We start from the raw sequence: 13491 nt of genomic DNA, 5'->3' as shown, positions 1-13491 counted from the left end.
GTGTGTGTGTGTGTGTGTGTGTGTGTGTGTGTGTGTGTAATGAGGCACTGGCATGTGAGCGGCAGAAGGCCGCTTCCTCTACAGGTGACACCTCTGACCTCTCATCTGTTCCCTGTTGGAGGAGAGATAGAGGAGGGGTAAGATGGAAACAGAGAGGCATGTCCGGGGATGCATATTTGCCCAAAACACAGCTATAAACTGACAAAAAAACATGACAAGTAAAACATGTTGGAAACTCTTTTAATGAGTCCATGTCTTTGCATACAAGTGCACGGTGAGCCACTGGAGTTGTTACCACTAAATGCAGAAAATCAACGATATTCCAGCTTTCTTCAAAGCGTGTCCGAGGCAACCATTTACAATGAGCCCTACCAAATATAAAATATAAATAAAATACCTTTGAGTTTTAACACTACAGCTAAAACAGAAACTGGCACAGTATCAAAACCAGAGGTCCCCACATCCTCAGTGGTGCAGGTTACAGTTACATTACAATCAGCTGGCATTTCATAAATACACATTTAAATAATAAATATTGCTCTTTGAACTTTATACATAGCATATACCAACTTTGGAATGAGGTATTGGCCATTAAGTAGTACACAATAGGTTTTTTTTGTGCAAGAAATTTCCATTTAGAAATATGTCTAAGGTGTACCACCTTAAAATAAAAATAATTAAAACATAAAGAACATGGCAGCACAGCAGTGTCCTATTGCTGGGCTGGTAATTAATCACAAAACATTTTAAATATGAGTGTTCCAAGGAATATTAAAATGGAAGAAGTGCACGTGATGCACTTCAAGTCAGGACTGTTAATATTTCCCTCTCAATCTTTTTGTGCTGTTACACAGACCAGACCAAGAACAAACCTAGAACACAGAACTTACAGGCACATGGCACCTTTTTTGCTTTATTCTCCACTTTTCTTCTTTTTTTAACTCCCTGTCTCTTCTTGCTTCTCCTGCTCTTTTCCTTCTCCCCGGTCTTGTTATTTTCGACACCGTTATGACACCTGGTCTCGCAGTCTGGACAGCCTCTGGGAGAGCTCATCCTGATGACAACACAAAACAGGTGACACAGTGAGGACAGGGGACTTAAGTCCCAAAAATAAAATAAATACGGGCAGCTTTAGAAATTGCACTGAAAGCCATACATCTCAGAGTGTTACTTAACTCTATGTAGGTTTGAAAGGGGAAGGTGTGAAGTGTGTAGTTACAGTATGTCATACACAAACAGCGGCTGCGGTCCGTTTGAATTATGTCGGATAATGGATTCCAATGGGGGCTTGGCGTAACGGAAAACATATCCAAACATTTTTACAACTCAAACACTTCCTGCCACATCATCCACCTTTCAGCTGTTGACTCGTCTGACCACAACGGTTATGTTGGCTACGCCCTGCAGTGCCCTGCTACGTCCTCAACTACTGCCACTACTATTTCTAGTCATAGTTCCATTATCTTTATTGTGAGTGTTATTGCCACTGTACATCACCCCCCCAACCGGCCCCGTCAGACTCCGCCTACCAAGAGCCTGGGTCTGTCCCGAGTTTCTCCCTAGAAGAGGTTTTTCCCCGCCACTGTCACACTAAATGCTCTTGGGGGAATTACTGGAATTTTGGGGACTTCATAAATTATAGAGTGTGGTCTAGACCTGCTCTATTTTTAAAGTGTCTCAAGATGACTCTTGTTATGAAGTGATACCATGGCTGGGCAATATATCAATGTTGTATTGATATCACGATATGAGACTACATATCATCTTAGATTTTGGATTTATTGTAATATGGTGAGTAGGCCTGCATGATAATGGAAAAAACGATATTTTTTTCCCCAGCGATATATATTGCCATATGAAAAAAGAAAATGTAAGTTTTAAAAGATGACATAAAAAGCTTTATTTGGAAGTAAATAATTCTCGACTACTGCGGTGATTCTGTAGGGGAGTGCATCTACATAGAAGATAAAAATGAAAAAGGATTAAAAACACAATTCTAAAAGACAATATCGTGTCTTTTCCTGCTTTTACAGGCTGCATTTCAGTGAAGTGATGTCATTGTCTGAACTTACCAGACTCTTTTAGCTCTTTTATTATTTACCTTTACCCACTAAGTCATTAAATCATTCAAAATCAAAACATCATTGTGTAAAAAACATTTAGTTAAAGCACCGATAGTCAACCCTACAATATCGTCGCAATATCGACATTGAGGTATTTGGTCAAGAATATCGTGATATTTGATTTTCCCTATATTGCCCAGCCCTATGTGATACTACAAATAAAATTGAATTGAATGGTCCAAACAGTTATTGTTCAGGTGAAAAAGGCTGATTCTGTGTCACACTATTACTCCATGACGTTCCAACGCTCCACCAGAGGCTGTCTGTTTTGGTGAAAACAGTTATTGTTTTGAACATGATAATCATCCAGATCAACAGTGGAGGGGGGTATGGAGACGTGTCTGTGGTGTGGAGTAGGCCGGCACAATTCAGGGAAAAATATCAATCACCATTTTTTTAGCTTAGAATTGATATCACGATTCTCTGCCACGATGTTTTTGACCATGACAAAACAACAAATTGGCAGTACCAAATATAGATTTTATTATACGGCACATCACCACAAGGCTATAAACATGATAGCCGTGATGCAGTCGGCTCGTAAAATAAATGAAAATCATTCATTTAAAAAAATTAAAAATAAATTGAAGTTATTTAACAATTAAATCGTGACCAGGGTGAATTGAGATTGCGATTTTATAACGATTAATCGTGCAGACCTAGTGTGGATCATTGCATATTTTTCCTTTATTGTGAAAATGTGTCCTCATTAGAGCCGACATACTGTGCATAATTCCAGCAACAGCCACTGTTCTGAAAAAAAGTATAACTTGAAATTTGGGTGACACTAATTCATGTGAGACTGCCAAAGACCATGAAGATAATTCAATTCAGTTTTATTTATAGAGCGCTAAATCACAACAACAGTTATCTCACTGCGCTTTTCATAAAAGAGCGGGTCTAGACCGGACTCTGTGATGTTATGTACAGAAACACAACAGTTCACCAAGAGCAAGCACAAGGCCACAGAGGCAAGGAAACACTTCCTTACAATATAAATAATAATATATCCTTTCTATTCTGGGATATAAAACACCAAATATAGCGATAGCATAATGATAAGAGTGGATGTGTTACCTGCTCTGTTGATGCCACAGATGAAGCCAGGGAGGAGATCTGGCCTGAAGGAAGCTCCAGGTTGAGATCCAACCTACAATAAGAAGTAAGAAAAGAAACCCCTTTTAACATAGTTTCTGCATACATAGCTCCTTGGGTTACAGTAATCAGTGAGTAAGGTACGCTCCTGTGTTTTATGGGAAAAGTCATAGAAATAAAAGCTTTTAGTACAATTCATTGAGTTGGTTTTTTTGTCTATTTTATTTACTCATTTTAAAGATTGTTTATGGGCATTCCCGCCTTTAATGAACAGGAATAGGTCTCTATGAAAGAGGAGAGAGAGGGGGATGACATGCAGAAAATCATCACAGGTCGGACTCAAACCATAAACCTCTGTATATACGGTTAGTGCACCTGCTCTACCAACTTGGATCTATATATATATTGGATTATGTGTCTCATTTTATGTGTCTCATTCAGCAATGAGACACATAAAATGAGATGAGCAATGAGATTTATAAAGCAAGCAAAGTGCTCTACCCATCACTGTGTATTATATGAAATGTTTGGTTGGCCTTCACTCAACACAAGAAGGCTCAAACGTTGGTTGACCTTTGCGTACACTCACAGGACACACTCCTTCGTATTTAACTACACGTTTAGCACCTAGAAGATTTAAATATAATCTTAGATCAAGTAGATACATACTGTGTGATGTTCCACTAACTTAAACAGAGTTTGGCAAAAATGCCAATTCAAGTCCTACCTAAATCAAATATGTCAACATGTTTACACTTTTTTTAAATGTGATTTTCTGTTTTTGTTTCAAAAGTATTCTTCCTGTCCATGTGCGTCTGTCTGTGACTTGTTGTCTGTTAAGTGTGTCCTCTATGTGCTGCCGTCATGGCCAGGGCTCACTTGTAAAAGAGATTGTAATCTCGATGGGATTCTTTCCCCTGGTAAAACAAAGGTAAAATACTAAATAAATTTAAAAAATGAAAAACAACTGGGCTATCCTGGCCAACTATTTTGTTGTTTCAATTCCCTGTATTTAGTTTCTCCTCTATCAATGCTTTTTGCAGTTGTCATTACTAGGGCTGGGCAATATATCAATGTTATATCGATATCGTAATACTGTAATATGGTAATATGGTAAGTGTCTTCTCCTGGTTTTTAAAGACTGCATTAAAGTAAAGTGATGTCATTTTTTAAACGTACCAGACCGTTCTAGCTCTTCTATTATTTCCCTTTACTCCACTAAGTCATTAAATAATTTCTGGAGAATATTAATCAAAACTCTCATTGTGTAAATAACATTTTGCTAAAGCACCAATAGCCAACCCTACAATATCGTCGCAATATTGACATCGAGGTATTTGGTCGAGAGTATGGTGATATGTGATTTTCTCTACATCGGCCAGCCCTAGTCTTTACTGTTATTTATGGGCCATACTCACCCTGCTTCATCAGCCATCTCATGCAACAGCGCGTCCACGTCATTCTAGGGACCAGGCAAGCACACAATCATTTAAAAAAAAAAAATGTTGTACTGAGGTGAAGTCTGCCTTCATAAGTAGCTACAATCAATCAATCAATCAATCAATCAATCAAGTTTATTTTGTATAGCCCTTTACAACAGTCGAAAGGTACCCAAAGTGCTTTACAACAAAGCCATAAAACAATACATAACACATACAAAACATACAGATTCAATTAAAAGTGCTGTAGTGGTGCAGCGCTGCAGGACATTAAAAGCCTTCCAGAAATGCATTGAAAGGAGCAGACAGAAGGCGGACACCTAAGAGACAGTATTGCCCTAGTCAGAATTAAATGCTAATTTAAAAAAGTGGGTCTTAAGCTTCGTTTTAAAAAGGCTGAGGTCAGTAGTGGTGCGGATGTCAGGGGGTAGTTTGTTCCACAGTCTGGGAGCAGCGACGGCAAAAGAACGATCGCCCCCCTGTTTGACTCTTGACCTAGGGACCTCTAACAGAAGCTGACCCGAGGAGAGCAAAGGCTCTGCCACAATTGCGAAAAGTTAAAATCTCAGACAAGTAAGAGGGGGCCAAGCCATAAATGGCGTTCAAAACAAACAGCAGGAGTTTAAAATCAATTCTAAAACGGACTGGAAGCCAGTGGAGTGACGACAGCACAGGGGTAATGTGTTCACGTCTGGACGTGCTTGTTAAAAATCGGGCAGCAGCCACATAGGTATAGTATCACCTGCTTGTAAGAGGACAGGGCTTATTACCTGGGGTGTTGTCAGAGTGGTGGTGTTGCCCATCGTGTCTTCCATCTGAGCTGTCTGCACGTCCAGCGTTTCAAATTGGCTTTCAAACTTGTCCATCAATGCAGAGATCTGTATAGATAGAAAGACGGAGAGAAAAAAACAAAACATTACCAAACTCTCAATCGACATGTGTCTGTCTGCGTTAATGTATACGAGGTGACTTATTACCTTCTCTAAGTTCATAGTTTTCAGTGTGGCATCCATGGACTTGACCACTCCAGACATGGATTTAGATACCTGGGCAAAAGACACATCAAATCAAGTGTTGAAGCATCTGTAGTCTTCTCCCTTTTTACTCGTCTTATTTGTTTTTGGATTCAACACGGGATCATGGTATTTGAAGTCAGACAGGCAGATGGCTGTAGACATGGCAACGCTTGAAGTGCTGTTCCCTTTTATTTCCACTAGGTGTCGCTTTAGGCTTTGTAAACAGATACTTTGTCATGATTACCTCTCAGCAGAAAAGCATCCCTTATATTCCAAAAAAAGGACTCTGATTAAGGTTTAATCTCGTAAAACCAATTCACCAGTTGATCAAATTATAGTTGAGGGGTTTATTATCAAGCATATTGTGTTTATGTTTTTGGGACAGGCAGCAGTAGTACAACATAAGCTATACCATCTCACACTGTGGGTGCTTCCATTTCTATAGAATCTATTTAGTTATAACCTATGGAACGATGCCTGCAGTATAGCGAACCAGATTTAAAGCCATTTAAAGAGGCTGTCACTCTCGTAAGAGCGAGAAGCTAACAGCCTAATGGCATTATGTAATTGGTGGCTTTTTCTTACTTGTCTGTTTGCCTTTTTTTGCCCACTCTCCCTCCGCCTGTCTCCTTTGTGTAGGACTTTTGGACTTTTGGAACCTGAAATTATTTCTCACTCTGGAGCTTAGAGTTGGGTGATCTAGAGGATATCAAATATCCCAATAGGTTTTACCAAATACCTCAATATCAATATTGTGGCTATATTGTAGGGTTGACAATAGGTGCTTTCACAAGATATGCACACAATGATGTGCGCATCAATCATCAGTTATGATGATATAACTATGTGGGTAAAAGCAAATAATAGGACAGCTAGAACAGTCTGGTGTGTTCAGAAAAATGACATCACTTTACTGTAATGCAGCCTTCAAACCAGGAAAAGACAACACTGTCATATCAGGATATTACCATATCCAACATTTAAGATGATATCTAGCCTCATATAGCAATATAATAACGTATTGCCCAGCCCTACTGTGGCTCTTTACCTTATGAAATTAGTTGCAGTTTTCACAATATACATATTAAAAACTACATGCACAGTGAAATATCTGGTAAATATGAATAGCTATGTCTGCTACAGTGGTATCAGGTAAAGGTCATGTGATTTCTACATCTTTGCCAGTGATTACCAAGGAGGCGGGAGACGGTTAAAGTGGATGGCTACTGGGTCTGCTGTTTTCAGAAGTTACAATGTCGGTTGGGTTGGCCCTGTGGCTTAAGGGTTAAAGTGCCCATATTATGAAAAAAACACTTTTTTCTGGGATGTGGGGTGTTATTGTGTCTCTGATGCTTCCACACAACTACACACAAGGAAAAACAAACAAACATCCTTGTTGTTTTGAGTGAGATCCGGTTTCTGAATGTCCCCTGTCTTCAGTCTCCAGGTGAGCTGTTCAACATCTGCACGGCTTTCTACGTCACTAGAGACGAGGTGGCTAACCGTAGCATGCTAGCTCGTTCTCAATGGCAAAACACTGCTCCAACAGCCACTAGTTGACCAGAATCTCCAAAAGAACTACTTCCTGTCCCTGTTCTACTTCCTGTCCCTGTTGTGCAGGTATTCCACAAGGGGCCCTGGTCTAGAAGAAGTCTCCCAGCTGATCCTGCCTTGGACTGACCAAAGCTGGAGAAAGAGTTATCTAGCTGATGGGATCTTACCGAGCTACTGAGCATGTGCAGCTCCCAACAAAGATAGGATAGAGGTGAGATGTCTCACTCTGGAGCTAAAACAAAGACCTAAACACACTGGGTGAAAACAGGATCTGCAGCAATGTGCAGTACACCAAAAATATGGTGTTTTTTGAAGATGAAACCATGTAAATCTCTTCTGGTACAACCTCAAAATACAATTATGAACCTGAAAATGAGCATTATATGGGCGCTTTAAGATGCTGACCATTTCCTTCATCTCTTTCGATGATTGCAATCCAATAAAGGCAGAAAATGAACACAAAAACAATCATAAAGAAAAGAAGTTAATGTTGACGAGGTAAGTGAATGTAAATGCAACCACCTACATGTAGGAAATGTGGTGGAATTATCATTTGTGGTAGAGTTAATTTTCTACTACAGCAAACAGTACAAACTTTACTTGGAATTATCTGCCAAGACTGCCAATAAGAGGTTATCCTGAAAAAATGGATGTGTGACTGCAGTCAATAGGTCGGGTATGTTTTTCACAGTTATTCTATTACCTGCTTTAATAATAATAATAATAATAATAATAATAACAATAATAATATTTTTACTGTGTATTGATCCCCAATTTACACTCTGTTTTGTTAGTAATCACTACACTCAGGCCTGAAATACACACACATGCTCAGGACCTATTCATGCACAAATGGAGAGATGTCAGAGTGGGGGGGGCTGCCAGCTGGACCAGCGTCCTGAGTGGTCGGGGGGAGGGTGAGGTGCCTTGCTCAAGAGCACCTGGCAGTGCCCAGGAGGTGAAGTAGCATCTCTCCAGCTACCAGTCCACACTCCACATAACATCAGAAAGCATAACTGACCTGACCTGGTTCATAGTGACAGCAGTCTGCACCCTTGAAGCCACAGCATCGACACGTGCGCTCATCCTCAAGAAGTTAATGGACTGATGCTTATGACGGATGGCATTCTCTGCGTGGATCTTAGCCGTCTCCATGTTGCCCTTCTGGATAGCCTGAGAAACAAAGGAAAGAGAAGTGCATACACACACATAAGTGTATAGCGTTGCTGTATCCCAGCTTGTCCCTGGGTCTTGGTCTAAGATCATAAATATAAAATTTAACAAGTCAACCTGCTTCACTTTAGCCTTCTCTGCCTTTTCCTCTTTGTCACATTTCTTGGAGTTGCGTTGGAGCTCCTTGGTAGCAAACCTGAGGTTAAACAAGTGTTCTATGTAGTTAGTCAAGGGAAGGTTTATCTTAGTTACTAACGTTAATGGTAATACATTTGAGTTATAATACTGAATATAATCTAAAGACGTAGCTAACTCAACCCAAGGCAGTGCAGGCAAGACAAACTGAAGATGTAATCAAAGAGTTATCAAATTAGTTAAGCAAGCCCACTTTTCCTTCGCCACTGAATGACTGGGCAGAAGTTACAAGCATAACAACATTAACGTTAGCTACCAAACCCCGTTACAGTTGGCTAGCTAGCTAACGTTTCTGCTGCTGCTAGCTAGGTAACTATATCTACCGTTATGCATGTGAGACTACACAGGGAAGGATACTCTCCATATTCGACATGATGAAGGTCTCTTTCTGAGACAAGAGGACTCTGTACTGGTTATGTCCAGATATTAAATGGCATCCAGCCACTCACTTATTTCCCAGAGTTTTTTTTAAGCTAACGTATCTTCGCAACTCTAGCAAGACAAGAGGCTTCACTTGTGCGTACTTCCGCATTTGCTTAAACTCAGTTAGGTAGAACTGTAGTGTCGTATTTGTCTTGCAGGTAAAAACTTGTAATTGTTGATACATTTTTACTCCGAGACAGTTTCGTAATTAATTCAAGTAAGAGCTTACTTTGTAACCCGTTTAAGAAACGTTGTATGCAGTCGTGTCCTGTGACGCATTTGAAGCAAAGTAATGTTGAAGCAGTACTGAATGTTTTGGGTAATACTTCTAGCCTAATTATAAATAAATAACATAAAATTAGACACATTGGTCCACGTGTGATAGTATCTGTCGTCCGGACTGCTGGACAATTGCAACAGTTTGCAAAACCGATGGCCAAACCCAAAGACATATGGCTAGACCACGACAAGTGAACCATCTTGACGTACAGTTATCTTTGAATACAATTGCTTTCCCCGTCGTCACACGGTCACGATTTTGCATAGCGAACTCGCGCCTCCTACGTCACGACCATTTGAGAGGTGGACGGACGCGCGTGTCCAAAGCAGACAAGTTCCACCCAAGCTAAAAATAGTTTGTACCCGGTATCGGTAGGTTGTAGTACACGTCAAGTGACGTCATTTGTGTGTGTGTGTGTGTGTGTGTGTGTGTGTTTTTTGTGAGGGATACATTGACCTTTTCTACCATGACCACTCACTGTTTGCTTTTATCCCGTTTCTTTCCCTTTATACTTCCTATCCACGGACAACGACTATGTAACAAGTATGGCCGGCTAACCGTTTTTGTAGACTTCTTTATGGAGATAATGGTATTCTGTAGCCTAGTTATTGACCTGTGAGTACTTTAAGGGAGTTGGGCTAGTTGTTAAAGAGATGGAACAGACAGCAAGGAAATGCAGCATGAGGGGGAAAGGAGATAATGGGTTGTCCAGAGAGAAATAGGGTTCCGGTGTGTACGTGCACCGGCCCGCCGAAGGGGGCTAGGGGGGATTAACGGCTAGGTCAGGGGGGAGGGAGCAGCATGGATGACTCATACTGCATGTACTGCTGATACTCTGTATGGACACACAGCACTAATGATGTGTGAGTAATGGAGAGTGAAGAAGTGAATGAGAAGTGTTTCAGAACCGTTCTCCAAAGGTTGTCTCCCTTTCAGTCTCAACCCCAGCACGGCCATGGTAACGTGTGAGGTGACACCGTCCATTTAAGACACACAATAAGGCGCTTCTCCGCGTATTTCAGCTCTAACACAGAACGTTTAGTAAACGTTAGGGAACGTTAGTTTATGGTTCTAAAGGTTCGTTCGAACCAAACCAAAAACTAACGTTTAGGGAACGTTAGTTTATGGTTTTTAAAGGTTAGTTCGAACCAATTAACCAAAAACTTAACATTTAGGGAACGTTAGTTTATGGTTCTCTAAAGGTTAGTTTGAACCAAACCATAAACTAACGTTAGCGAACGTTATATTTTGAAGTAGCCTAGCATAAAGGTTTGCAGTCACTTGATATACATTCACTCAGAAATGATTGGACTTATAAAATCTAAGTAAGATAAACAGCATAGCAAGATAAGCTTAGTAGCTAGTCAAGCTTTAGCGTAAAGTTTCATCTCGTTTCTAAATGTATCTTGTTGGTTCTATTTTTAAACTTTTATTTGTAATACACATGAAGCTACGAATTAGATTGACTTGCGACGCGCCACACAACTTCCCCATGTTTGTACTTCTGTGCGCGCGCGCACACACACACACACACACACACACACACACACACACACACACACACACACAAGTCATAACTGAATGACGGCAGGTCGCTATGGAAACTGCGTTACGCTCCGGGCGGCCGGAGGAGAAAACAAGAGCGCGAGGAGTCATTTCAGTCTTCATTTCAGCACCACGCGAGCTCTTGGACAGCGCCCGAATGAACTCGCGCACAGCTTCTAGCCTCATATGCCTTATCAGAGACAGAGCCGCATCAGCACCGAGCCTAACCCGAGTGGGTGGTAGGCACTCCAACAGCAAAACCAGCCCCCGTACAAGAGACACAGACTCTCCGGACCTGAAGCTCGGTGGACTCCCCAGGTCGAGCCAGTCGCCAGGAGCCAGTCGCTCCCTCAAATGCTGCAGCAACAGGTCAGAACCTCCAGCTCCGTGAAGTTTGAGCATTTACTTTTGTGTGGCTGCACGGAGCTTACACGCCGGGATTTAATGTGTTTTTAATCCTGGTCCTCAGAAGTACAGTACATCTGCCCTTTATCCTGCTAGGCACTTAATTGCGGTTAACTGGCCTTGCCTGGTATCTCAGGAGTGTGATTAGGTGATTAAAGCGAAGACCAGCTGGGTAGAGTGATATTCATCAGGGCTCTGCATCACTTCCAGTAAATGAGTGTGAAACAGAAATGTACAAAAAGCCTCCAGTTGGTGATTATTTAACAGGGAAACAACTCCCATTATTGTTTATGGAAGTCAGTAATCATGTTTAGCAGTATCATTTCAAAGGTCCTATGCATACATGCAAATACTGAGTTGTTAACTTCTATTTCAGTATTTACCATAGTTATTGAGATCATAACTGTTTAAGCGAATGGATGTGGAAAAAAGGGAAATTTAGATAGCCTACGTACAATACAACTGTATAATTGTAAAACAATTGTTGTTCTAGCTTTCCTTAGAGTTCATACACAGGACAGAATTGTTAGTTTTCCCTTATAGTGCTTTGCGGATTGCATGCAAGAGACAGCAACTTAAGTTTACAGAGCATCTGTGTGTTTGTTTTCCATTTAGTCCAGTGCATACGAGCCCCTCCGGTGTGTGCTGGGTTTTCAATGGCCATAGATTATGTGTGAGCCGAGCCGATACGCCTGGATGAGTCACTCAGGCTGCAAGTTTGCAGAAGCGTGCGAAAGGGGGAGGGGGGAGATACAGGGGCTAGCTGGAAAACAGTCCCGCAGTGCCTCTCTGCCTCCTCTACACATTGTTTCACAGTATATAGCCTATGACCAGTGTCGGCCCCCGGGACTATATCTATTGCCTCTGGATGTGTCCACCTTGTTAAAGTGTGACACAGAGAAATGTCTCATCCACAACAGATTTTAAGGAGCTTTGTGTTTTCAGACTCAACTTCTTTGTCTCCTGGTAAGCCAACTCAGTTCTTTTTCAGCGTTACAGATGCTATGGAGTAAAGTGCTGTTATTTAGTCTTTGTTGAAATGTGTGCCACGTGGATTAGAATATTTATAAGCGCTCCCTATAATACATTGATTGTGGTTATTACAGAGTATAGCTCTCTGATGTCTGACAAATTGCTACCAGAAAGCATGCCATTACTGCTCATTAGTATCCCAATGTTTGCCCCGCTGCTATCGACAAATCATAGCAATCAGCAGCATTCAGCCGCAGCACTGACTGACGGCTATTGATTAAAGCCAACACAAGACCATAATGGGCTGCTGTGAACCACAGATGCACACTCAAACACAAGCACTCACTCCCTGAAACACTTTTACACACGCAAACACACACTCAATCACTTAACAGACTATTCTGACTGACTTGGTTGGACAAATGCTGTTTGGTCTATTGAAAAGGGATTCTAGGAGTTTGAAGAGATTGATTGACGGGAGTCTGGGTGCAGAGACTGTGTTCCTAACTGCCGGGAGGATCACACATGTGGGAGCCAAACAGACATAATTGGCTGATATTAAATCCCACTTTGTTGCAATCTGTGTTCCACTTCCCGAAGGTGTTATATGAAAGCTCGCATGCACTCACATGAATGTGTGTCTGTTATTGTTTGTAAGGCGTACAAATCATCGTGCCGCTCACACTGACACAAAAAAAAACAGATGTGTGTCTTTAATTAGTGACGTTGGTGTGATTAATGCAGTCTGCTGGTGATGACTCATTCAGCTTAACCCTTGCTCCTCTGGAGGAAACAATCAATAAACAAAGATGAAGTCTGCCTTTACATGTCATTATTATCATAATTATAACTATTAACTTGGTATGTAAATACTTATTATTATCATTGTTGTTATTATTATCTTCCACAATAATTTAGTTTAGTTTAGGCTTTTAATTTTACTTTTAATGCTACGTTGTTTTTATGGTTGATCTAGATATTGTAGCTATCTGAGATGGAGTGCAAACAAAGGGACTAATTGGTGTTGTATAAATAACGCAATATGTTTCTGATTCTGTGATTCCAGTCAAACACTTTCTCTTAATTTGTGGTGATCGGGTTGAGCAGCGGGATAAAAATGTATTCAAAGCATATCTACGTGGATCGCTCCATGTGTCAGCCTGTCAACACAGCAGCTACATTAGCATTGTGGAAAAGCTGTCAGCCAAGCTGTGACTTGCAGACAGGCGACTGGCAGGGTGTGTGTGTGTGTGTGTGAGTGTGTGTGTGTG

At 41.0% G+C, this 13491-nt stretch overlaps 2 protein-coding genes across 3 annotated transcripts in view; one reads left to right on the top strand and one right to left on the bottom strand.

The window, feature by feature from the left end:
• Positions 1-940: 940 nt before the first annotated feature.
• Positions 941-9138, bottom strand: LOC116696876 (charged multivesicular body protein 1b). Its single transcript, XM_032528101.1, has 8 exons — positions 8953-9138; positions 8518-8615; positions 8254-8400; positions 5635-5703; positions 5428-5535; positions 4637-4680; positions 3201-3273; positions 941-1054 (listed from the first exon to the last, which is right to left on the bottom strand). The coding sequence occupies exons 1-8, from the start codon at positions 8966-8968 to the stop codon at positions 1007-1009; spliced, it is 603 nt and encodes a 200-aa protein (XP_032383992.1). The 5' UTR covers positions 8969-9138; the 3' UTR covers positions 941-1006.
• A 1672-nt stretch (positions 9139-10810) lies between these two features.
• tent5d (terminal nucleotidyltransferase 5D) overlaps positions 10811-13491 on the top strand; it is an 8415-nt gene continuing 5734 nt past the window's right edge. The window contains exon 1 of one of the 2 annotated variants that reach the window (XM_032528099.1): positions 10811-11212. In XM_032528099.1, coding sequence (XP_032383990.1) covers positions 11198-11212 — 15 coding nt within the window. In that variant the 5' untranslated portion in view covers positions 10811-11197. Of the gene's footprint in view, positions 11213-11899; positions 12215-13491 lie in introns of those variants that run through there. The other variant, XM_032528100.1, reaches the window with a different exon arrangement.

The sequence above is a fragment of the Etheostoma spectabile genome, chromosome 10 (assembly GCF_008692095.1).
Source record: "Etheostoma spectabile isolate EspeVRDwgs_2016 chromosome 10, UIUC_Espe_1.0, whole genome shotgun sequence".
Lineage (NCBI taxonomy): Eukaryota > Metazoa > Chordata > Actinopteri > Perciformes > Percidae > Etheostoma > Etheostoma spectabile.
This window is presented reverse-complemented; position numbering and strand designations above follow the sequence as displayed.